This window comes from Gobius niger, assembly GCF_951799975.1.
Source record: "Gobius niger genome assembly, chromosome: 12".
Classification (NCBI taxonomy): domain Eukaryota; kingdom Metazoa; phylum Chordata; class Actinopteri; order Gobiiformes; family Gobiidae; genus Gobius; species Gobius niger.
Genome location: NC_136863.1, coordinates 28,598,384 through 28,622,120, shown reverse-complemented (window position 1 = coordinate 28,622,120; position 23,737 = coordinate 28,598,384). Strand labels below are relative to the sequence as shown.

Genomic DNA, 23,737 nt, shown 5'->3' with positions numbered 1-23,737 from the left:
CCGGGCCTGTTGGTCTCTCATGAGGGGCTTCTGAACCTCTCTTTGTCTGACCGTTGCCTACACTGCAAAAAGTAATTAACTAGATTAGCATAAACATCTAAATTTGAGCATAATAATCCAAATTTTAGTTGTTTTGACTAGTTAAGAAGTTCTAGGGCATTTGTCCTAGATTATTTCACTTGTTCTGAGATGTTTCTGACTCGTTTCGATACATTTCGTTCTTATTTCCGGTCATTTTCTTTGCCAATGGGGTAAGAAAATCGGTCTTATCTCATTGGCAGTTTTACTTTCTTATTTCAAGCGAGATTTACCCTAGAACTGGTCTGAAATGTCCTCAAACAAGCAAAGTAAACTTGGTCCGATCAGGAAAAGTGTCTAAATGAGTGAAAACCGCTCAAAACAAGAAACATTTCCTCAATTCAAGTCATTTAAGACAATGCTTGATATTTACTTTTTGCAGTGTACCTAAGACCTGTTTGCCATGGGAGGCCCTACAAGGGGCACGCAGTCCCCGACAACAGAGCTCCAGGATCATTCGGGTGCTCAAACCCCTCCACCACAGACTGTTTTGACATGAAGAGTAGCACAAGTAAAGGACGGGGCATTGTCCGAGGCTCGTTGCTATGTTAATGCGACTGTGCATCAGAGGCACGATCGGCTCCGGGGTCATTATTACACTTGAAGTTACACTGAAGTTTGGCTGGTTTTATACAGTCAGACACTTCTCCCCTGGCCCTGAACAGATATCAGCGATTATGCACGTGTTGATTGTGTGTGTTATGTTGTTTTATGAGTTTTATGAAAGAGAAGGGCACTAGCCTCAGAGTGGCCTCCTGTGACGGGAGATGTGAGCTTACTAAATTGTTATTTCTTATCTTATTAGGAGTTTTTCTTTCTCTTTTTTCACTCATTGCCTCGTGCATGCTCTCTTTGAGCTCCTTGGCGGACAGGAGCCACGACTGAAACCGCATGTAGTAGTCGCTCATCTTAACAGCCTCTTCACTTGCCTTAATGGGAAGAGTTGGCCCGTTTGCAGGTTGGCTCCCGATTGTGCATTGTGTTAAATTTACAATCTTAGTGCTGACGTTCAGAGCGCTGCGTGGCCAGTGTTGACTTGATTAAGCCCTAAACATCGACTCAGAGTCCGAGAGCCTCAGTGCAGCGGATTCCAAACACCTATTTCAAAACTTAAAGTGATAGTCTGTAAGTTTACTGGAATATTACTCACCGCCTGTATCTGCAATTGAACTTAACGTGAATAATTTTAATTGATGGAAGCACTGATTAAAGTCCCTCCTTCTGCTAATCACAGCAACTAATCAAAATCCCAGATGCCATCACTTTGACCAATCAGACGAGCTTTCCCTGTGAACCAACCTGTCAGGCCCAATCAGGAGGGAGAGGGGAGGGAGCTTGATCATTTACTTTCGAAATTACGGTCCCTCTCTGCCCATTTTGCAAACTCAGAGTGGCTTTCATTTCTTTTCATCTTACTTCTAGGCTATCACTTTAAGTACATGTGCTCATAAAGTTTAAAGGTGCATTATGCAACTTTTGACGCGAAAAAAAAGTTGATATTTGTGTGTATTTGACTTTGTAGCGACCCAGCGGCTGCATGAGTGGTCAGTATGGTGGCTTTACTTTCCGTCATGGTGATCTCTACAACGCTCCAGGATCACTTGTTTTGTAGGTTTTCCGGTGAGAGGCTCCGTCCGCAGTGAAAGCCTTCCAAACAATTGATCCTGGAGCGTCCTAGAGGCCACTGTGATGGAAAGTAAAGGCACCATGCTGACCACTCATACAGCGGCTGGGTCACTATAAGGTCAAATGCACACAAATATCAACTTTTTTTTCCACATAAAAAGTTGCGTAATGCACCTTTAATTACTAACTACTCACTTTTTAAAGCACCAGATTACACACATTTACAGGTGTTTAGATACAGTTCGATGAAAATGGGCCGCGTCTCTGTGGCAATAATGCTATAAAGTTGCTAGATGCTAAATGAGTACCTGTTGTTGTCTTGTGGTGGCAAATAAGCGTATTATATTTAATTGTGTGCAGGGATGTGGGGACTATATTGTGAGGGTAGGGGCTCACCTTTTGCAGATCCTCTTGCAACCATGACCACAGTACAATGTGTTTCCATAACTCCCACAGAAAAGGATCCGAAACAGGCGGCTCAGAATCAATAATAAGTACGCGGTCACGTTCCATGAGGTGAGGACACAGCTGCTGTAGAGGGTAGACAATAGAATGCAATGTACAGCCACATCTTCCTCAGTCTGCCCCGTGGCGACTGCGGCAGAGCGGTGGTAGTATAGTCCTGTTAGTGTTAGTTGGTAGTTTTTGTATTAGTTGACTGTCTGCTTTAGCCTTTAAATAACGATATTAACCAATCAGTCTAGAAATATATATGACAGGTGCATGTTTAAGCGTATACATGTATGTAGCAATGTTGCAATAATACAACCATTTATTGTAGACTGTCTTTGTTTCCTGGTGAATGTATTTACAGTATATTGAAGAAGCCAAAGTATTTTCTCCTGCAGTGTCTCCCCTTACACAGCCTCCTCTCCTCCAGCTGAATACAAATACTTAATGCTGTTATACTGTAAGCACAATGTCTCAGGTTCGGGTGTGAAGCTAATTCCCTCAGTGAGAATAGAAACACACCTTGACCTTGACATTTACAAAGTTCTCTTCCCATCTCCTCCTTACTTTGTGCTACGTGCTTTCGGTCCTTCCATTCTTTACGTTTCTCCTGCTCTTAAAACCTCGCTGTCTTTCCACTTTTCCATTTGATCCTCTCTTCCGCTGCCTCTCTCCGCCCGTGTCCTCCTGCTCTGTGTTTGATGTTATATTCAGAGTAACCTGCTCCATTCTCTGTTCTTTCTCTCTCATCTCCGCATGCTGAGACGCCACATGTTCACCGTCCTCCTCTTCTGTTGCATGTTGTGCTGCATCAAAAGTAAGCCATGAATTCGTAATGTGTTCACCTGTAGCGTCGGCCTCTCCTCTTTTTGAAGGGGACGCATCATGCAAAATCGACTATTTTTGAGCTGGTTACGACGTTGTTCCCTCGTCAGAAAACAACACTCCTGCAGTCCAATTCCGCTTCGTTCACCTTTTTTCTTTTTTTTTTATCGTGGTCGTTTCTTCTTCTTCTTCGCTCCTGGATTTTGTTGGGTGGAATAAACCTAATAGCGTCCTACACATTTTAAAAGCAGCTGAATCGTTTATCGCATTTGCAATGTCAGCGTTCAGTTGCGAGTGAGATCTTTTAGGTCCTCTGGGTCAGGACTAACTCAATGCTAACAGAGAAAAGTAACATTATAAGTATATTTCCACTGTGCATCCACGATTCACTGTGCACATTAACTAGATGGAGAAATAAACAAAAGCACAAAGTTTAGGTCAGTTTAATGCCTCAGTTGAACGCTGCAAAATTGATCAAAACTGAACCTTTTTTGTTCCGTTTTCCTCCCGTATGTGACTCATCACAAGAACAACTTGGTTTTGAGGCATTTTGAGCAGGACATAGCTTGTGAAAGTTTAGTTTCCAAAGTTTCCAACAATGTAAATCTGATAATATTTGGAGAAGATGTGGCATGTTGAATTTATGAACTGGAAATATGTCAAAGAGAAGAATGGGCCTCTAAACTTTTGGGCTGTTCTCACCTCTCTGGGAGTGACAATAGACTCATGTACATGTCATTTAGAAAAGCCATCCCGCTGTAAAGCTCCCCCTGTCGTGTCATGTGTGTGGGGTTTCAGAGTTCACTCACTCAAACACTCAAACACACAGAAACTGATCCACAGGCATTTGTATAACACTGACTTTTTTGCGTGGCTGAAGCTGCGTGGTCAAAGTGTGGTCCTGTCTGGGGAGCAAAGCAGAGTCTCTGTCCCGCTGTCGCTGCTTTGCTTTCAAGGCTCTTCATGAGGAAGCGGCGCCACATAATCCGTGATTAATAAATCCACAGTTCAGCTCGTCTGATACAATCTTTCCAACACGACACAGACAAAGTCACGCTCCCAAATCTCAATAAACAAGCCGGTTTGAATCTTTTAAATATACAAATACTGCAGCTTAAACATGGAGAGGCTTCTTCATGGCCTCAACTGAACGATTCTGCAGAAAAGATCGCTCTTTTGTTGCTTTCCATGGCACTTTTCCATTGCTACTTTTGCCACTTTTTTGTCGCTTTCTTGTTGGGTTTTCATCACATTTTTGTCACAAATGTGGTCATTTCAGGCGGCGGTTTAGAGGATAGATCAGTGTCTGAAAGTGTTCAAAACTAAATCAGAAAATGTCTCTTTAAAGTCTCCATTCATTCAAAGTGGTTGGAACGGAATGGAAGCTTATTTGTATATCACAGGACACAAGTCACCCAAAGCGTTTCAAGTGATTTTGCTGTCGTTTCCTTCATCAAACTAGAAGAAACAGGGTAAGCCATGGTTGGGCAAGTTTGCAAGCACCCATCCTCCTAGACCCACAAAGTTAGCGGCCTGTTTTTTGGGGGAATTGACTTTTGGGAAGAGTATATTATTAATTTTTTTCAAGTTCCTAAAGCTGTTTATACTTGTTAATCATTTCAAACCTTACACTTTGTTGGTTAGAAATTGCTATTGATCTCAAACGGCTTGCTCTAGGTTCCTCTTGACCTGTCATTACAATTTTGTCTATCAATGTGTCAAAGACCAAGGACATGTTGATAGATTTCCTCAAGGCGCCCCCTAGTGGCACCAACACTGTGATCCAGGGAAAACCGGTTGAAGTAGTCTCCGAATACAAGTACCTCGGGACTATTATTGACAAGGACTTGCGCTTTGAGTCTAATACTGACGCCATCTGAAAAAAGGTGCAGCAAAGACTCTTCTTTTTAAGAAAAATGAATTCATTTAGAGTTTGTAACGTCCTCATGACTATCTTTTACCAGTCTTTTATTGAGTCAGTTTTAACATTTTGTTTTGTATCTTGGTTTGGGGCTCTTTCTGTGACCAACACAAATTGTTTGATGAAGTTGGTCAGAGTAGCAGGTAAAATCATTGGTGCACAGCAAACTCAGCTGCATGACCTTTACAGCCAAAGGGTTGTACGTAAAGCCCAATAGATAATGGAGTGTCCGGACCATCCGCTTTTTAAGGAGTTTAACTTACTCCCCTCCAGACGCAGGCTGAGAATGCCCTGTACTCGAACTCGTCGGGCCAGGGCCTCTTTTATTCCAGAGGCTGTTGCAAAGGTAAATGATCATATGTTGCTCAGTGAAGCTGTTGCAAATTAGGCTTTACTTGATCTTATGCTGATTGTCTCTAAGCTTCAGAGCCGGACTGATGATGCTGTATGATCTTTGTCCCAAGCACAATTGTTGTCTCACTGTGTTTTATTTGTTTGTTTTTGCTTTACTATGTGTGGACTCCTGCTGCATAATAATTTCCTTCGGGACATTAATAAAGTTGAACCTTGAACCTTGAACCTTGAACAACATTATAACATGATAAAAAGCCATATATAGTCCTTGCTTAATACCCCACCTTGAACCTTTCCTGACCAGCCATCCACTCCTGCTTTTTGTATCTGTTCCAAAAGTTTTTTATCCAATCAGAGACCATGATGTCATGACATGAAACCAAATCAACCACCAGTAGCAAAATATGTTCTTAAATGTGCTTGACAAAAATGTACCTGCTTCATCTTCTCAAAGAGGATTGTCTTCTTGTTGCTTTTGTCCAGTTCCAAACGTACATTGGTTGAAACAGACGTTGTGCATTCGTGCTGAATACTCCAACGCTTAAAATCTGAACAGCTGCTAATGACTCCTTGCATCGTTCACATTTGTCTCCGCTCTTCTGGCAAACGCCTGTAAAACCACTAACCTCCTTGTTTACAAAATACGCCGCATGCATCCAGCTTTCCTGATTGGTTAAAACCCATGTCAATCACGCCCATCTGGAACTTCAAGAAACCTCCCCTGATCCCAGATACACGTCTTTGTAAAGGATTGGAAACCAGGCTACCATAAACCTTTTCGACCATTGGGACGAAGTTAGCCCGACCCTGGACTCTGGCCCGACATCGGTGACCAAGGCTTAGTGGAGACTGCCCATAATGCTCCCTTCAGGAGCAGCAAAGTGTTCCTTCACCTCGTGCTAGCTCTGGGTCTAAGGGTTGAGTCCTACTTCACCCACCGCTGTTTTATGGAGACGCACTCCATTACGGCTGCACTCTATCCCTCTGTAAAGCCACTCAGCCCAATGAGGCATTTATACGAGACATTCATGAGCTCATGTCACTGTGGAGCAGACAGGACCAGGCCGAGTGCTGTCAGATCCAATCCATATGGTGCTAATTGTAGTGAGAGTAGAGTACCAGTGGCAAGAGTCGGTGTAGTAGGAGTAATAGGAGTATTAGCAAAGTCCCCTAATGGCTTGGAGCTGCTGACATTTCCCCAATGGCACTACCTCAGCGGGCTGGGCTGGCGGTGGTGGTGGAGGAGTGTGGGGCACCAAAGTGACTACAGCAGCTGTCGATCCAGGTACGAGTTGTCGGACAGGTTGTTAAAGGAGTCGCATGTCATATAATAGCAATGACCTTTAGGCCACAGTCCGAGCTGATTTATCAAGATCCATTTAACGGTTTTAACCAGTCTATTTTCCCTCTATTTGACCTCTATGACACTCCAGGATACATTGTTTTTAGGGTTTCTGGTAGGTTTCTTGGATGGAACATAGGCACAACCGTGGATATGGTTCCATCAGCAGAGAAACCCTGTCAGAAGCCCCCCAAAAAAAACAAGTTGTTTGTTGTGTTCACCACATCCTCGAATGTCACGTCATGACCGATACGACTCAAAGGGAATAACAGTTTTTGCAAGAAATCTCCACAAAGCAAATGTTTCCCCCTGATCATTATTTGGAAGTGTTTGGATTCACAAACCTGTCACTTTCATCTCATGGCTGTAAGTCCTTTCCTGACCAACATCAAACACATGATTTTCAGTATTGTCTAAACTTTTGGACACATTTATGAGAAAGTATTCTGACGTTAGTAAATGCTTGCTGAGAGATAACACTTCTTTCACACCTTTCTCCTAGTTTTTGTTTCATGTGGATCGGTCCAGCCATTACAGAGATATTAACCATAAACAAAGTCGAAAATACAGTATTTTGATGGTTACCATAATTACCACAATGGCATTCTCATCTGTATCAGCTTTCGCATAATAAGTTCCACAGTTCTGGTTTAGTCACTATGGAGCAGACATGTTGTTGAAATGATTACAGTTTCACAGAACAACGGCGCGAACTAATGAATGTGGGTTTACTTGATTTTTATACAACTGCATTGTCCATCCATCCATTTTCTTCCGCTTTATCCGGGGGCCGGGTCATGGACGCAGCAGTCTCAGCAGAGATGCCCAGACTTCCCGATCCATGCACACCTCGTCCAGCTGTTCTGGGGGGACCCTGAGGCGACACCAGGCCAGCTCGGAGACATAGTCCCACCAGCGTGTCCTGGGTCTTCCACGAGGCCTTGTCCCAATAGGACATGCCTGGAGCACCTCCTGAGGGATTGCATTGTTTTCTTGGAAAAGATACTTGACTTTTCCTTTGTGTCCGTTGCGTCTGAGTGTGTTCTGTGAAAATAATGGTGGTTGTATTAATAATAGCAATGGGTAGTATCATTTGTTGAAGTAATAGTCTCTTTCAACTTTGGCAGAATGCATTGTAATCTTCATTTATACTTGTCTTCAAAGTCACCTGAGATGATTGTGTACTTTTGTCTCCACAGAACCCTAAATTCCAGGAGCCGGTCACATTGGACTTCCTGGACGCTGAGCTGGAGAATGACATCAAAGTGGAGGTACATTTTTCTTCGGAAAGAGAGAAGTGTTGTTTGGTGGAAGAAGGACTGTATGGCGATTCTCTTACCGATGTATAGCAGCAAATGTGAACTCAACATTTCAGAAGTTCTTCATTATGCCTTATAATTATGCCTAGTGGTTAAAGAATTTTGAGAAATTAAGCTTATGCGTAAATTCAACCTGGAAGACCTACCAGCTGCATTCATTCATCACCTCATCACCGGCAGCGCACTCCAATCATCCAATCGCTCAGGATCCCCTTTTTAAGCTCCCTGGTCAATCACTCAGTTGTCTGCCAGCCGTGCTACGACCCTCCTCCACCCCTTTCTCCGCCTGGCTCCTCCTCGGCTCCGCTCATCAAGTGGCCAACCCAGGTCTCTTCCACCACCACCAGGGTCCAGGCTCTGGGGAAGATCATGGCTATCATTCGTCAAAGCCATGCATTCCATATCGTTCGTTCAGTCTTCCGCCGGGGTCTGAGCCCCAATAATGATTCATGTTCGTTAATAAAACACTCATACCGTCATTCCGTTACTGTGAGTCTTTGCGGGTTGAAAATAGTGAAAAGGAACTGCCTGAAAACATTAGTTTAGAGCTAGTAGAATGCAAATTGAGCAGGTGAAAGATCAGTAAGACTTTGGTCCAATGATATCATGATTGCTATGATTGTTTTTCGGTTGTAGATCAGGACAACCATGATCGATGGAGAGACCGGCGAGCGCACCATCAACACCCTGGTCAAGAGTCAGGACGAGGTAAGACATGCCCAAACTCGCCCACGCTCAGGGGGGCTTTACATCCACTTTACAAGCAAGAAATTCTTAGAGAGTGGGCGATCGGAATAAAGGGAATACTGTAGAAACTAGCTATCGTAAGTACAACAACAACATCAGAAAGCCCGTTCAAAGAGCAACGAGGAAGCAGAATATAAACACAGTAATAGAATCACACACAAAACTGAGGCTGAGTACATCCGGAGGACAGAGTACTACAGGAGGAAAAAACCACGGAAGAACCACATACTCTTACTAAATATCATTGAGGGTGAAAAGCTGATTCCAAGTTGTTGTTGTTTTTGGGCAGAGATACATAGACCGCGGAGTACGAACTTACACGTGGGCACCCGTCAACGGCACCGACTACAGGTGAGGATTACTCATGTCTCCCTTATCAGCGGCTTTTGTGGTTAAAAAACGGGGCGAAAACGAGTCGGCTCATTTGTAAGGCTCGGTGATCTTGGATAAAAATGCTAATGCCTCCACATTCGGGGAAGCAGAGCCATCCGCCATTGAGCGAATCCATTTGGCATTCTCATATCTGCGCGTTCACAAAAATGTCCTCGAGGAGTGTAATAGCCTCGTAGCTCTTTTCACCGATATAATGGGAGCGTGAATGGAAGTGTTTTAGACTGTGACTCAGTTTTCTAGTATGGCAGTCACATCCTGAACATTATTCTGATGGATTGCTTTACTGGGCCAACAGGGGGCACTGTTGTTTATATTATCGCATGAAGAATCTGCTGTACCTCAAAGAAATGTGACATCCACAATGATATTTCATTATATTTTAATGTATTATGTGCTTATATGTTTCTGCTGTCATTGGCCAGTCACATAAAACAATCAATTAGAGAAAGGATTTTTTTGAAGTCCAAATGAAGATGAGTTGGAGTTGTACACCCAGCGTTGCCAGGTCTGGGATGCAGTTCTCTTGTGTTGATTTTAAACTCAGCAAAATTATCTGCCGAGAGGAATTTTTCTCATGATGGGCTTGTGATTTGATAAAGATTTGGAGTTTCAGAGCTGCTTTATTCTGTTTGAACACTGACACACTGACTTATTGTGACTTTTCATCTGCAAACCGAAACAAATTGATCTGTGCAACTGAAGTTTCGAGCAAGACTGCAGTTTTTCAATTCAATTCAGTCAGAGCTTGTTTGCTGTATAGCTCTCCATATGTTTCCCATGGCCAGGCGGTTGCATGGGGAAACTGGGGGAATGCAGCACACATTTTTTGACATTAAGATTTAACATCGCCAAAGTAAGGGCAAGGAAATATCGGTGGTTTAGCGCCTGCACTGCTCGAAACTGTCAAACCAAGGCAACACACTGAAACACTCTGAGCCAATGAGCCGCTTTAAAGCAAACCTTAATAAATCCTTTCCGTAGCCCCTCTGGAGGTAATACAGGTGTTTCTAGCCAGAAAACCACAATTGCAGCTTTGTTGCCGCTGGGTCGGAGTCACCAATACACACTAATGGAATCACGAAGGAGAAGCTAACAGGCTAATGGATAAAGCTAACAGTAGGCTAGCGCCACTTAAACAGTATTTACAGCCAAGTTTGAGTGAAAAAAAATGATCTCCATTGTGTAATTGGATGAACAATATTCCTCTGTCCCTTTGTCTTTTCTGTCAGCGCAGTATTAACTCTCACGGACAATTAATGAGTAAAAAAAACGCAACATGCTACGACATCTGCAGTGGCGCTTATGGCCTCAAGGGGCATAAGTTATTGACACTTTGATCATGTGACCAGCTGTAGTAAAACAGGCTCCGGTACAGAGCTTCGAAGCAATACAAGCTCAGTCGCTCCGGTTTATTTACATTTTTTTGACCTGTCAGTCATCTCACTCACCGTGCAGACTGTCCCGCTGTGATCTCTCAAATGTAAAGCTTGGTAAAATAACTTTATTGGGGTACAAAACAACACCCAGCTGACGATAGACAGAGCTGAGAGGTTGATAGCGAGAGAGCAGCAGCAGCAGCAGCAGCAGCCTGCTTGAGACACTTACAGCAGTAAGAAGTGACACTTGTGCACATGTTCTTTTTACCGCTGTTAAATCGAGTGAGATGGAGACATCGCGTGCACTGTGCCCATCTCAGTGAGACACCGATAAAGGCTCCGGGAGAGACAGGAAGAACATCAGGCTCAGGCTGAGAGCGTTTGTGAAAGAGGAATGGAGTTTAGAAGGGCAGCTCTTAATCCGTTTAGATCATATGTTTTTAAAGCACATGTTTTAATGAGGCTATTTCTTGTGGCTGTTCATATGAATTGCGGTATATATTTATATTAATAGGTCATCATGGCATGAGGGAGAAGACTGAACTGAAAAGAGAGAAATAGGCCATGGGGATCATAAAGGAAAAGTGATAAAAGAACAAACATATTTTCATTGACCTATTCTTTTTTTTTACTTCTTGGACCACTGATGCCCTGCTCCTGACCAGAAATGGAGTAACTTTTCTGATGCTTAAATAATGTATTAGTAAATCCTTCCTGCAGGAAACTGGGGTACAAAACAGACAAAGGGAGAATACAAACTCCACACAGAATATCCAAAAGGGTCAAAGTGGAAGTCCTCGAACTGACCTCTCCATCTGTCTTCACAGTCTGGCCCTGGTTCTGCCCAAATACAGCGAACACTTCATCCAGGCCCGACTGGGGGACGACATTCAACAGGCCATGGGTGAGTGCTGGACATCATGAAGACTCTCCTCTGCTCTGTCTTTATCCAGTCTGTCTGTTCTACAAGATTCAAGTCATTTATATCCATTTGAAAGGTCATTACACCGTGCTCTGCAATAGTAATAAAAAGTGAGAAGTCAATTACTAGTCATCACTTGATATTTGTTTTAGAATGATTATGGAAATCTTACAAATGGAATGAATCTGCACATTGCTGAAGAACTCAAATTGATTCATTTGACTTAATTTGAAGGAAATGGATCCATTTTATTTCTTCTGTCCAGAATGACGATGAATGAGTTGACATGCAGGATCCTTAATATTGTATTTATTCTTCTTGTTGACAAAGTTCACGACTGTTCAGTGTTTTCGTTTGAAGGTTCTGTACTATATTCGACACATAGTTCCACAGAGATCACCCCCATGTTATAATGATAGTACAAATGTTCCAGTGCACTGAATGTCTTTGCCTTTCATCTAATCTCTTCCTATTCTCCACCTCTCGTTTCTGACCTGGGGATTTCACAGCGTCCACTTGGGGCAAGTATCTGTCCTTTCTTTTTTGACCATTGTTCTGTGTCCGCACGCTATCATTCCATACAGGCTCCATGTGCACTGTAGTGACGACGAGTCGGACAGGCCAAATTAATGAGGATTTATGGAGACGCTAAATGTAGCGAGCGCCACTTTGATCATGAGATATGAAAGTAACCGAAGCCAGTGCACATGTTTTTTATGAAGGGGATTTATGATGCTTTGATTGTGGCTTTGTAAAATACTTTTGTACTTTGACATTGCTATTTTATGTTTTATAATCAGCTGTGTTTTTGGGTGATTGTGCAGCAGTTTGCCTTATTCATGTGCAGTTACGGCGAGGCAGGGCATGGTGAAATCATGTGGAGATGAGTTGTTTTTCTTACAATTTTGTTCGCTTAAGATTAGCTTATTCAAAAACTAAATAAGATCCAACATTTCCTCTGAAAAAGAAACACCTTTGTCACTAATATGTCAACAAAATAAAACCATTAATTTCACCTCTTACCCCCCTCCTGAACCGAGTGCATTTTCTCCAGTTCGGCTTCACACAAATGTAAAAGCTTCTCAACTGGAGAGCAACAGTGTAATGCCTCATTTATAATAATAATGCCTCACACAAGTATTGCGCTCAGAGGCATAGCTTGCCATAAGGCAAAGCAAGCAGCTGCCTGGGGCTCCCAACAGTCAAGGGCCCCCATGAGCCAACCCGTTATTCAGAAGCCTGCAGCAAACGCTTGATATACAGTATATAAAGTCTTCCTAATGAATTTGGTGCTGCAGTTACATCATCTCTCCACCAATGCTCTGTGGCGCTGTTTATCCCCATCCTGCTGCTGCTTTAGTGAGTCAATGCTCCCTAATGTTAACTTATAATGAGCAGTGGACAGACTTTTTTACTCACGGCTCCACCTGATTATATTTCTAACAGTGAAACCAGTTTATTGTAACACTCTTCATTACCTAAAGAACCTCAGCTTCTGTTCTGAGGAAAACGTACGCAGAGAACTGCATTATGGGAGTTGTCAGGTGAAAAGCTCCTGCCCAAATGACGTCCTCTCTCCACACCGAGTACACCGGGCCCCCTACCGACGTTCTTGGGGCCCCTTGGTACCCTTGCTACGCCACTGATTGCGCTTTACAAGCCTGTATTACCAAGTTTCTCAAAGCGCTGCACTGTGGTCATTATTAATTCACTCCATACTCGTGGTGGCAAGCTACTGTTGTAGCCACAGCTGCCCTGGGGTAGACCGACGGAAGCGAGGCAACCAGTCTGTGTCATCGGCCCCTCCGACCACCACCAACCACTCACTCACACACCACATTCACCCAGGCTTCCTGGTGTTACCAAACAGTCTCCCATCCAAGAACTGACCAGGCCCTTCCTGCTTAGCTTCTAAGGCGGGATGGCCTTTTGAAAGCTAAGACCTACAACAGTCATTGTAGCTTTGTTGAAGCATTTTTGTCGTGTTTTCGTCTTTGTTTTGACGCGTCTTTCGTCAAATTTCTTGTGACTTTTTGTGGCAGAGGTTAAATCTCCATTACTGAGATTAGAGGAAATATCGACAATTTTGAACACCTGCAGCGTCTCGCCTTTAAAAAGAAAAGACAACATTCTCCATGAATTGTCCAACACGAGTAAAACAAAATGGGGGTCAAAAAAAAAAAACGAGCGGTCCGAGCGAACACCACGCCGGTCCCGTCGACCTCATCATGTCCCGTTCCCCCCCCTGATGTATTACAAGGGCCCCACATTCAGATGATGGATGGCCCGAGACAGACACGCCAATGCTGTTTCCCCACTACAAATGAGCTCCAAGTGGACAACATTGTGACAAAGATACACATACACACACACACACACACACATACACAAGATATCCCCCATCCCCCCCCCCGGCCGGACCGTGAATCTGTCTCTGAGGCTTTTATTGTGAAGGGCACAGTTATTTTGTCACACTCGGCTGCGTCTCCGTCTCCAGCGCGCCGTGATTGTTTTAGCAGAACCCCGCTGCTCCGCTCCCAATATATTTTAACAGCGCTGTCCGGACTGTCCGTACGGTCCCGTGAGTGATGGCCAGTTATGCCCGTTGTGTCATTTACAAGATGAGGATTACCATGGCGATGTTTCAAATCACATCCAGACTTGAAGCGCTTGTTCTATCGGCGCGTTGGAATCGCGTGGAAAGTCACGCGTTAAACCTTTACTGGATCATTGTTCTTTCAACGCGACAAATTGAGACATTCTTTTGAGTAATGGGTTCCCTTTTTTTTTTTGCTTGACATGAAGAGAAAGACATGAAACACTTTCTATAAACACAATAGACCCATTTCTCTCAAATATAGTTCACTAATCTTTCTAAATCAGTGAGCACTTATCCTTTGTCAGAGAATCCATTCCCCCTCAAGATGCTGATTATTGTCTACAATAAAAATCAGCTCAGAAAAGTCAGAAAAGTCAGTGAGTGTGTTTACATGCGCTGGAGTTACCTGGTTATATGGCATATCCCGGTTATGACAGTATTCTGGATATGATCATGTGTCTGAGAAACCAGGCCACTCATATCCCTGTTAACATGAGCAGCCACCTGGATGTTTAGGCTCCAGAGAGGGGCGGAGCTAATCACAAACATGGTAAGGAGCTAAATACTTTAGCAATGTTGCTAACGCATCGCTTTTCTGGACATTTCCCAAGAACAGGGACAATAACTATCCAGAGAAGTTCTTAAAGGAACAGGCCACCATTTTTCCATTCTGAGATATGTTCTTACCTGACCTTAGACGAGTTGATGTGTACCTGTCTGGTCTTTGTGCCCGTGGAAGAGCGTGGTAGCTTCTAACTTCACCCCGTTTGGAGCTTTAGGAATACATTAGGAGAGGCCAAATGCTAACAACATCTCCGACCAGACAGGTACAACAGTTCTTTCTTTCAGCGACAGACATACGAATTGATAAATATGAAAATAAGAATTGGTTTGATTCCAGAGCAGTGCTGACTTCCACTGGAAACACCACGGAGCAAAACAAGTTTTTTAAAGGCACACTGTGTAACATCGTAGAGAGGGAAGACACGCACATCCCACAAAATCTGAAAAGCGTGCCGGACCGAGAGAGTACGAGAGAGTAAATAAGAAAAGGTCCGCACAGCTCACTTAGCTCCCAAGTAGAAGTAGGTTTTATTTTTGCTTACTTTATTTCTGCTTACTTCTGCCACTCACAGCAAAGGCACATGTTTGTACATTTATGAGGTCTTTTTCAATATCTGCTTGTATTGCTTGTTTATCAATTTTATTTATTAGGTAAAATTCTATGTGGTGTGGCTTTAAGGTTACTTCAATGTTTTGTTGAAGATAAAAAGATTTAAAATCCTAGGTACCAGCTAAAATGGCTGTAGGAAAGCTTTTGCTCCTGCCGTATAACCAGGATACAGTTTACATGGTACAGTATCCTGGAAACTGTGGGGATATCCCAGTGAGAATATCCTGGTTTTTAATAACCTGGATATTGGCTTATCCAGGAAACTGAAACCAGGATTCCGTGTTTACATGAACCAAACAAAACCAGGAAACTTAAAATCCCCATTAATAACCTGCATACTTGAGTGGCACCATTTGCCTCGGGCAGTGCAGCACATGGCATTCATAGAGTTCACCAGGTTGATGACATGAACAACAAACACAGGTGCATTTTACTGATGACATTTGGAATGCCCTGAGAGACCGTGACGAGGTCCTGAGGCCCATTGTTGTGCCATTCATCTCAGATCGCCGACCATCACCCTGTGTGTCAGCGTGATAATGCTGCAAGGATCTGTGCACGGGAAACGGAAGACTCACCGGTAGTGTTAATGTTGACATATTTTAGCATATTTTACTTTAGTCTTTGTCCTTTGATGAAAATGTCATTTCATTTAAGTCGAGATTTAGTCAAATAATTCTCTTAAATTTGAGTCTAGATTTAGTCAACTTTAAATTTATAATATTATAATCATAATCAAGGTCCTGCGTCATTTTGTTTTCCACATGAACAAAGCACAGAGCTGTTCCTTCCTGTCAGTGGAAGTTTGGATTATTTTAGATTTTGACCAAAATTATGACAAAATATTTTAATCGAATTTAACACTTCTCACCGGACACGTTCGGGACGCTCTGGATCGGCCTGTATGGCAGCGGGTTCCAATTCCTGCCAATATCCAGAAGTGGAGCCACATTGATAGGCCACAATCAGAATGTCCTTTTATTGTAGACAGCCTAAGCCACCTGTGCACTATTCATGTGTCTAATCAGCATCTTGACATGCCACAGCTCTGAGGGAGGATGGATTCTCTGACTCACTAACACAGATTCAGACAGATTTTCTGTCAGAGTGTTTCCCACTCATGAGTAACATGCTGCATGTGAAGAATCATGTAGTAAGCCGTGTCATGTCATTTATGGTGCAAGAATCACCAGAGCCACACATGACATGTGTTTATCGTCTTGAAGCCATCGACAGTTGGTTGACAGTTGCTAACCGGTAGCATGCTAACGTCTTGAGCAGCTTAAACACTGAGTTAGACTCAGACTGTTGACATGACAAACTGCAAAAAAACACAGAGAAAGGTTTTCTGTTTCCTCTTCGATGTGTTAATTTAGTCTGAGGAGTGAAGCAGATCTTTAGTAAATCCTGCTGTAGCTCGACAGACAGATCTACTACATTTGTGCCACATTTGCTGGTTATTTCACATACGTAGACATGTTTTAACTGTTATCTTCTTGAGCAATGATTACAAGAACAGAAAAATGCCACTGTCCGTCAGGCGGCACGGTAGCGCAGCGGTTAGCGCCTCCGCTTCACAGCTAGAAGGTCCCGGGTTCGACTCCCACCAAGGACGGGGCCTTTCTGTGTGGAGTTTGCATGTTCTCCCCGTGCCTGCGTAGGTTTCCTCCGGGTACTCCGGTTTCCCCTACCACTAAAAACATGTGCAATAGGTGAATCCTCCAGCCAGGTGATTCTGACCATCAGCCTGGCTCCACATCATGGAGATGGGTCCCCGGGCGCGGCACTGCCGTCGACCACTGCTCCTTACGGGTTGCCCCAGCGGCATCGAAGGATGGGTTAAATGCAGAGAACAAATTTCCCTACGGGGACAATAAAGTTAACAAACAAACAAACAGTTGTCTTTCATTTAGTAGAGTAGAGATATTATTGCATGTTGTAGTACTGCATAATGCTACTTCGGTATTCAAAATGGTCACCGGAACTATGCATGATGACATCAGAAACGCATGTATAGATATAGAGCAAAACTAATCAACTAAATCAGCTAGTTGAGGAGTGACGTCACATGCATGTGCTTCTGAACCAGAGCCAACTGGAGGGCAAAATGAAAACCCTCCGTGCTCCATTGTAAATTAGCGGTCTAAGCTTTAGTGCCAAATATAATCAATCAGCCTGGTCGACACACATGCCGCTGTGGGCTACACAAACAAACACACAAACAATCAAATAAGCATAAAGAAAGCAACAGCTAACAGCGTTTATGAATTTGCTCAGTGTAAAGCCTTTGTTCACATATTAAATCATAGTAGTAGATGTTCCCATACTGAACCAGGACAGTCCAGCCACATACAGTACCAGGTTTATGAAACAGATTTGTTTTAAGTCCTAATTGTGGGGATGGTTTAGCATTAGGTGGTCAGACGATTCGGCCTTCCGGGTCGCCTCATGATCAGAAGGTCGGGGGTTCAAATCCCGTCTCCTGAAGGTGCACCTGGTGACTGGTTTGCTGCTGTAAAGTGCTTTGAATGCCTAATGTAGGTAGAAAAGCGCCATATAAGTTCAGACCATTTACTACCGTCCTACTTGGAACCTTGTTAAGATTCAACCATGAGAAATGTGATTGTGGACTGTATCAATGTTGTGTGGGTTACATTCATTTCTCTATATTCCACCAACAAACCAAAAGTTCCAAATAGTTGGATTCACCAAAACACTTTGCTGAACTAACCTTTTTCATCCTGCCAGTATATCCCACTGCTTTTCCACATTACTACAAGACGTAAAATACTTTGTTCGATGTCCTCCAGTGTAATGCCCGTCATGTCATTTACGAGATAAGAACCACCGGGCAGCACAGTACAGTCCATAAAACCACATTAAACACATGTTGTAGAGCCATCACTTCTCCATATGATATCCCATTACCGCCGGAGTCCTTCATGACGTTCTGTGGGAAATATTTACAGGCGTTTGTCACATGAACAATGTGTTTTATCAGCCTTCTGTCTTGACTTTGATCTAACACTGCCCTCTCTTTCTCTCTGTCTCGGTGTTTCTCTTTGTGTTTCTTTTTGGGGGTCTGAACAGGTAAAAAAGGCAAGTATTTCCCGTTTCTCCTTTGTATGTCCCGCTTTGTAAAAAAGGTTAACGCTCATAACAGTTCAATTAAACTAGTTTTCTTCCAAACCCTGCTCCGGGCTAACCAAATGCGCTAACTGCTTCATTTCCTAGTTATCCAGAGTGTTGTTGATTTCTGGAGTTTTTAAATTTTTATTTTATTCATGCAGTCCTTATATTTGAAGACTTTAGTGGTGCTAGGCTAATGCTAGGCTAGTGCATGTCCATGATAACTAGTAGCCTGCATTACAAACAAATGGTCATATTTCAAAAATGATTCAGTCAACACAGACATTTATATCGGTAGTCTGGTGTTATAAGCAGTGATGCCAGTGACTACTTACTTAGTAACCGACTACTGTAATCGGATTACTTTTTTCAGTAGCTAGTAATCTAACGTGTTACTATTTCCAAGCCAGTAACCAGATTTAAGTTACTTTTCCATATCACTGTGAGTTACTATTTTGTCATTATCCTTTGGAAAAAATAATAATACAAAAATAAATTTATTTTTGCTTCTCGGCGAGTGACGTAACAAAATGTGACAGTTCAAGTTTTCAGCCTAAAAACACGAACACTGGTTGGGGAGAGAGATGGAAAATACATCACTTTACTGAGTCTGTGCCAGCTTTGTTGATGCTACTATTAAAACACTTCCAGCAAACATGTACAATAGGCCAGGATGAATGATGTGCGTGTGAGTGAATGTTTGGTGGTGGTCAGAGGGACCGTTGGCGTAGACGTGTGCAGTCACGACAAACATAGTTTACCACCACAGAGTGTGGAGTGAATGTACAATTGTCTCATGTAAAGCGCTTTGTGACTATGTCTGTGAAAGGCGCTGTATAAATAAAGATCTTCTTCTTCTTCTAAATTGAGTGTTGGTAAAAGGGTTTGTCAAAATGTGTTGAGGTGGTGGAGATGTTGTCGGCCGCAGCTGAATGTAACTAATAAAGTAACTTGTAATCTAACTTAGTTCTTTTCATAATTAAGTAATCTGTAAAGTAACTAAGTTACTTTTCAAAGGAGTAATCAGTAATTTATTACTCTTTCAGGTGCACTGTGCTTGAGTCAGACTGTTTTTTTATGCAGGCTACTAGTTGCCATAGACATGCACTAGCCTAGCACTAGCCTAGTCCTGGCCACCACAAAACTTTTCAAATATAAGGACTGCATGAATTAAAAATAAATAACTGAATGAATCTTCAGAAATCAACAACACTTTGAATAACTAGGAAATGAGGCCCTATGTCAAAAATCTTGAAATATCCCTTTAAAGAAATGACTAATTTGTCACTAAGACTAAAACGTACTTTCATCTAATAGACTAAGGCTGCCAAAAACAACTCTGCTCACACCATAGTTTAATGAAAGAAATGTAACTCTTGGCCAAGGATAAATCTGTAGAGGTCTGTTGCTTTTACTCAAGCATTAAAATGGCATTAAATTTGACCTACATGAACCCTGTATAATCACAGCACCATCTCTGTACACTCTTGCATGCACTAATGCTGAACTATTGCTAACCATCTGTCATGTTGTGCTCAAGGTTTTAGTTTTTTTGAAGTCGTGATCCTCTTCTTAAACTGTGCCTCTGTGTCCTAAAGCCATGGACACCATACAGCTGGAGCGCTTTGAGGAGTTCGGCTACACCTACATCGCCCCTCGGTGAGTACCCGCTCCTCCCACGATACCTCACTCTCTATAATCCGTCCTAAACCACGGTATGTGACCACTGCTGTGCGTCTGTGCAGGGAGTACTGCAAAGAGCTGAAGACCTCCCACAACAACAGCCAGTTCCTCCAGGACTTCAACATGTTCATCGACAGGAACACGCCCGACGCCTGTGAGTGTCGCCCCACCACACTCAGATCTGCTAAATAATGTCTTCTGATTCACATTCACGGAAAAGAGACCATTATCTTTTCTTTTCTTTTAGTTTTTAACCATTAACAGTGAATCAAATCACAAATGGGATGTCCAAATGAGCAGGGGGCCGGGCCAGGAAAAAATTTAAACATCAAATCATATAGAAAACGCAAAAACAATTGGAGAAAAGTGGCATCCCTGGAGGGGACCCACAGGGAGGACAGGTTATAGATTTACCCAGGGCTGATGGGAGTTCCTCTGCAGACAGGGCTGAACCCCACCTGAACCAAGCCCATTTTCTATAGTTTTCCCAAATCTAAAAGATTCTCAACTGGAGAGCAACAGTGATAGCTAAGACCTACGAAAACTTATTGTCACTTTTTTGTCACATTGTCACCATGTTTTTGTCACATTTTGTATATATGTATATATATTTGAAATATTTTTTTGTTGTGTTTTTTCGCCACTTTTTTATTTTTATTTTTATTTTTTTGTGTCACTTTTTTATTGCTTATTTGTCATGCTTATTTTTGTCCGTTTTTGCTGCTTTTTATCGCTTTTTTCATTGCTTTATGTTGCATTTTTGCCACACTTTTGTCACTTTTTTGTTGTGTTTTCATGCTTCTTTTTTTTTTAAGCTTTTGGATTTGGATAAAGCCAAACTGGAGAAAATGTGCTTGTTTCAGGTGGGGGTTACGAGGTTAAAAAAGCTACAAAAACACAACAACAGAATGACAAAAAAAAAGTGGCAGACACAACAAAAATATAACAAAAACTCGGCAACAACATGACAAAAAATTTACAATCAGTTGTGTGAGCTCCAGTTGTGAAGCTTTTAGATTTGGGTAAAGCCACACTGGAGAAAATGTGCTCGGTTAAGGTGTTTAAATTCTGTTTTTTGTCTACACTAAAATCATTCATCATCGTGGCATTTTTTCTGCTTATTTAATCTTGAAACTCGACTTCAGGACCCCTGCTCTAAAACATGTCTTTAGCCTTTATTAGTGTTTTTTTGCCTCTGTGCTTTAAGCTTCGCTGCTCTGATTTGCATTTCCTGGATTTGCTCCATAAAGCCCCTAATCATCAGCTCCTTCTGAGTCGTTCTGCGCTCAAGCTGCCCTCATTATGGGCCCTTGATTTGAGGTTTGTTGATAAAATGTAAAAGCTTATATTTTCTTTTAAAGCAGAGGGTGCTCCGGCTCCTTGATGTAAAGCCCTTAGAGCGGCTGATGAAGGTAGAAAAGCGCTGTGTTCAATGTGACCGTTTAACTTCGTAATCAAGTCTTCTGTTCATGCGCAGAAAGTAAGTTAGAATGTCAAATATATGTCGCTGCGCTTGATCCAATGACAAAGCTGAACTTTCCTCTTCCTCCTTTTCTTTCTTATTAATCTTATGAAAATGAAAGGAATGAAAAAGTGACTGTATTCTAAACATCAGAGGTGGGAGTAAGTCACTAAATGCTCGAGTCAAGTCCAAGTCACACAGGCCAGGGTTAGGCCTAACTTATTTTCAAAATATCTTTAATCTGCTTGAAAATATGCAAACAATAATCCTCCTTGAAATGTTGCACTTTTGAAAATTTAGCTTAATGTAAAACTTTCGCTAAACCTAATGCATATGAATTTTAAATTTAGCCAATATTGAATAGTCACAAATAAAAGAAATGCATATGTATAATGTATAGTCTGTACCAAAGTTGTTAAATATAAAGGGGGCCCTGGGGGGCTACTTCACAAAAAACAAACAAGAGTCTTTCATACATGAATATAAATAGCTTCCAAGGTCTGATGGGAGTGGGCAGAGCAAAGGCGGTATGGCCATGAATATAGTATAGATTTTTTTTTTTTTTCTACATGGCCCCAGCCCCTGTATGTTCTGAATCGCCCCTGCTCAAAGTACATTCTGCACAGCCTTCAACCCTGCTGTAACAGGCCTCTGTGCGGCTGCGTAAAACAGCCACTCAATGCATTTCAAACTTTTGTGAACGTCTGCACGTGTGTTTATGCTCAGCTAAGAGAGAAAAGGCATTTTCATTGCGAATTCTCGTCACCTACACACATTTTTTGCGCCGCAGCGTAAACGAACGTCTTCCTGTCCTCAATAAACGTGTCTGAAGTCTATTGAAGTCACCTCTTCAGTCACTGTTAAAATCATTGTAATGCTCAACATCCTGAAAGTAAAGAGTAACTGTACCAGAATAAAGTTAGAGTATTCTAAACACGTGTATTATGAATATCAATGCCAAGGTCCCCACTAGTAAGTTTCTAAGCCACCTTTATGCATATGTCCACTGTAAGGCCCTATATAATGTATTTATTGAAATCAGCAGCACATGGACAGTAAAACCTTGAGAAACTTTGCATACATCGAAGTGTGGACTAGCATTAAATTGCGGTGGAGGCAGACGGACAGAATATTACAGACTCATGCAAAAGAAATAAAACGACTTCACGTATGTTTTTTGCTCAATATAGGCGCTTTAAAAATGGGTCAGAGGATTCAGATAAAAATACAAAAAACAAAAGAGACATGACCTATTCCAGAGTTCTGCTTGCCATACTTTGACAATCTATTTCTGAGAAAGACTGTTTCATGACCTCACTGATATAGAAGGAATGAAAGTGATGTCACAGTACAGCAGCAGGAGCCAATGATGTAAGTGCATACCCTCTGTATTGCGCTTGGAAATCTCATCAGGCCGGCACACGCCATCCACTTAACTTGTGCAGTTCGCTGACTCATCACGGTGTCCATTTCCGTGACACCTCCGGTCAGCGGCGCCCAAAGGTCCCAGCCTGGCCATTCCATTAAGCTGGGTGACACCGGGGTGACATCATCAGGGTGAGCCACGCTTTTTCCCTGATGCTGAGGCTGACAGGTCGCCCTTAGGCTGAGTCATCATGCGCTCCTGTTGTCGCCTAATGCAGCTCATACGACGGCATCAGTAAAATGCCCTTTAAGAAGTTTGCCAAGGTCAGGGAGGAGGCGTCTGTTTACCACAGCTCAGGCAGTCCAACCATGTAACTATGCTACGGTACAACTGCACAGCATATCGACAAATATCTCTTATATTAGGCCACGCCACATCCATCACAAAAACCTCAATGTATCTCAGAGTGAGACTTACATCTCCAACATGTAGATGAAAACGTTTTAGTCACGACTTTTCAGATATACTTCAACATTGTTTTGATTCATCATTTTTGTAGTAAAATACTGAATATTGCATTTTGTCTCATATTGTCCCATGTGGTTTTGCTCTGCCCTTCCTGGAACCGCCACCTTAACGTGGTAAAGGGTTTGAGCGCCCAAGGTCCTAGGTGACAGGTCAGACAAAGAGCAGAAGCCCCTTTTGATGTGGGCCCACCACCTGCAGAAGGAGCCATAAGGGCAATGTGATATGGGTGCGGAACTGATGAATGTTGCAACAGTAAAAGGAGGATGACACTATTTCACTGTTACAAATGCAAACTGGAGCTTATTATTTGCATTTCCTCCGCTTTAACTTGGCGTTTAAAGAGATATTTCAGGATTTTTGACATAGGGCCTCATTTGCTAGTTATCCAGAGTGTTGCTAATTTCTGGAGGTATTTTTTTTTGTAATTCAAGCAGTTCTTGTAT

At 42.5% G+C, this 23,737-nt stretch overlaps 1 protein-coding gene across 1 annotated transcript in view; it reads left to right on the top strand.

Annotated features, from left to right (window-relative positions):
* The window catches only part of LOC306971526 (voltage-dependent calcium channel subunit alpha-2/delta-1), a 225,059-nt gene that overhangs the window by 150,455 nt on the left and 50,867 nt on the right, over positions 1-23,737 (top strand). Inside the window, exons 19-24 of the mRNA XM_079567840.1 lie at positions 7,796-7,867; positions 8,552-8,623; positions 8,952-9,013; positions 11,259-11,335; positions 19,854-19,914; positions 20,001-20,092. Coding sequence (XP_079423966.1) covers positions 7,796-7,867; positions 8,552-8,623; positions 8,952-9,013; positions 11,259-11,335; positions 19,854-19,914; positions 20,001-20,092 — 436 coding nt within the window. The remainder of the gene's footprint in view (positions 1-7,795; positions 7,868-8,551; positions 8,624-8,951; positions 9,014-11,258; positions 11,336-19,853; positions 19,915-20,000; positions 20,093-23,737) is intronic.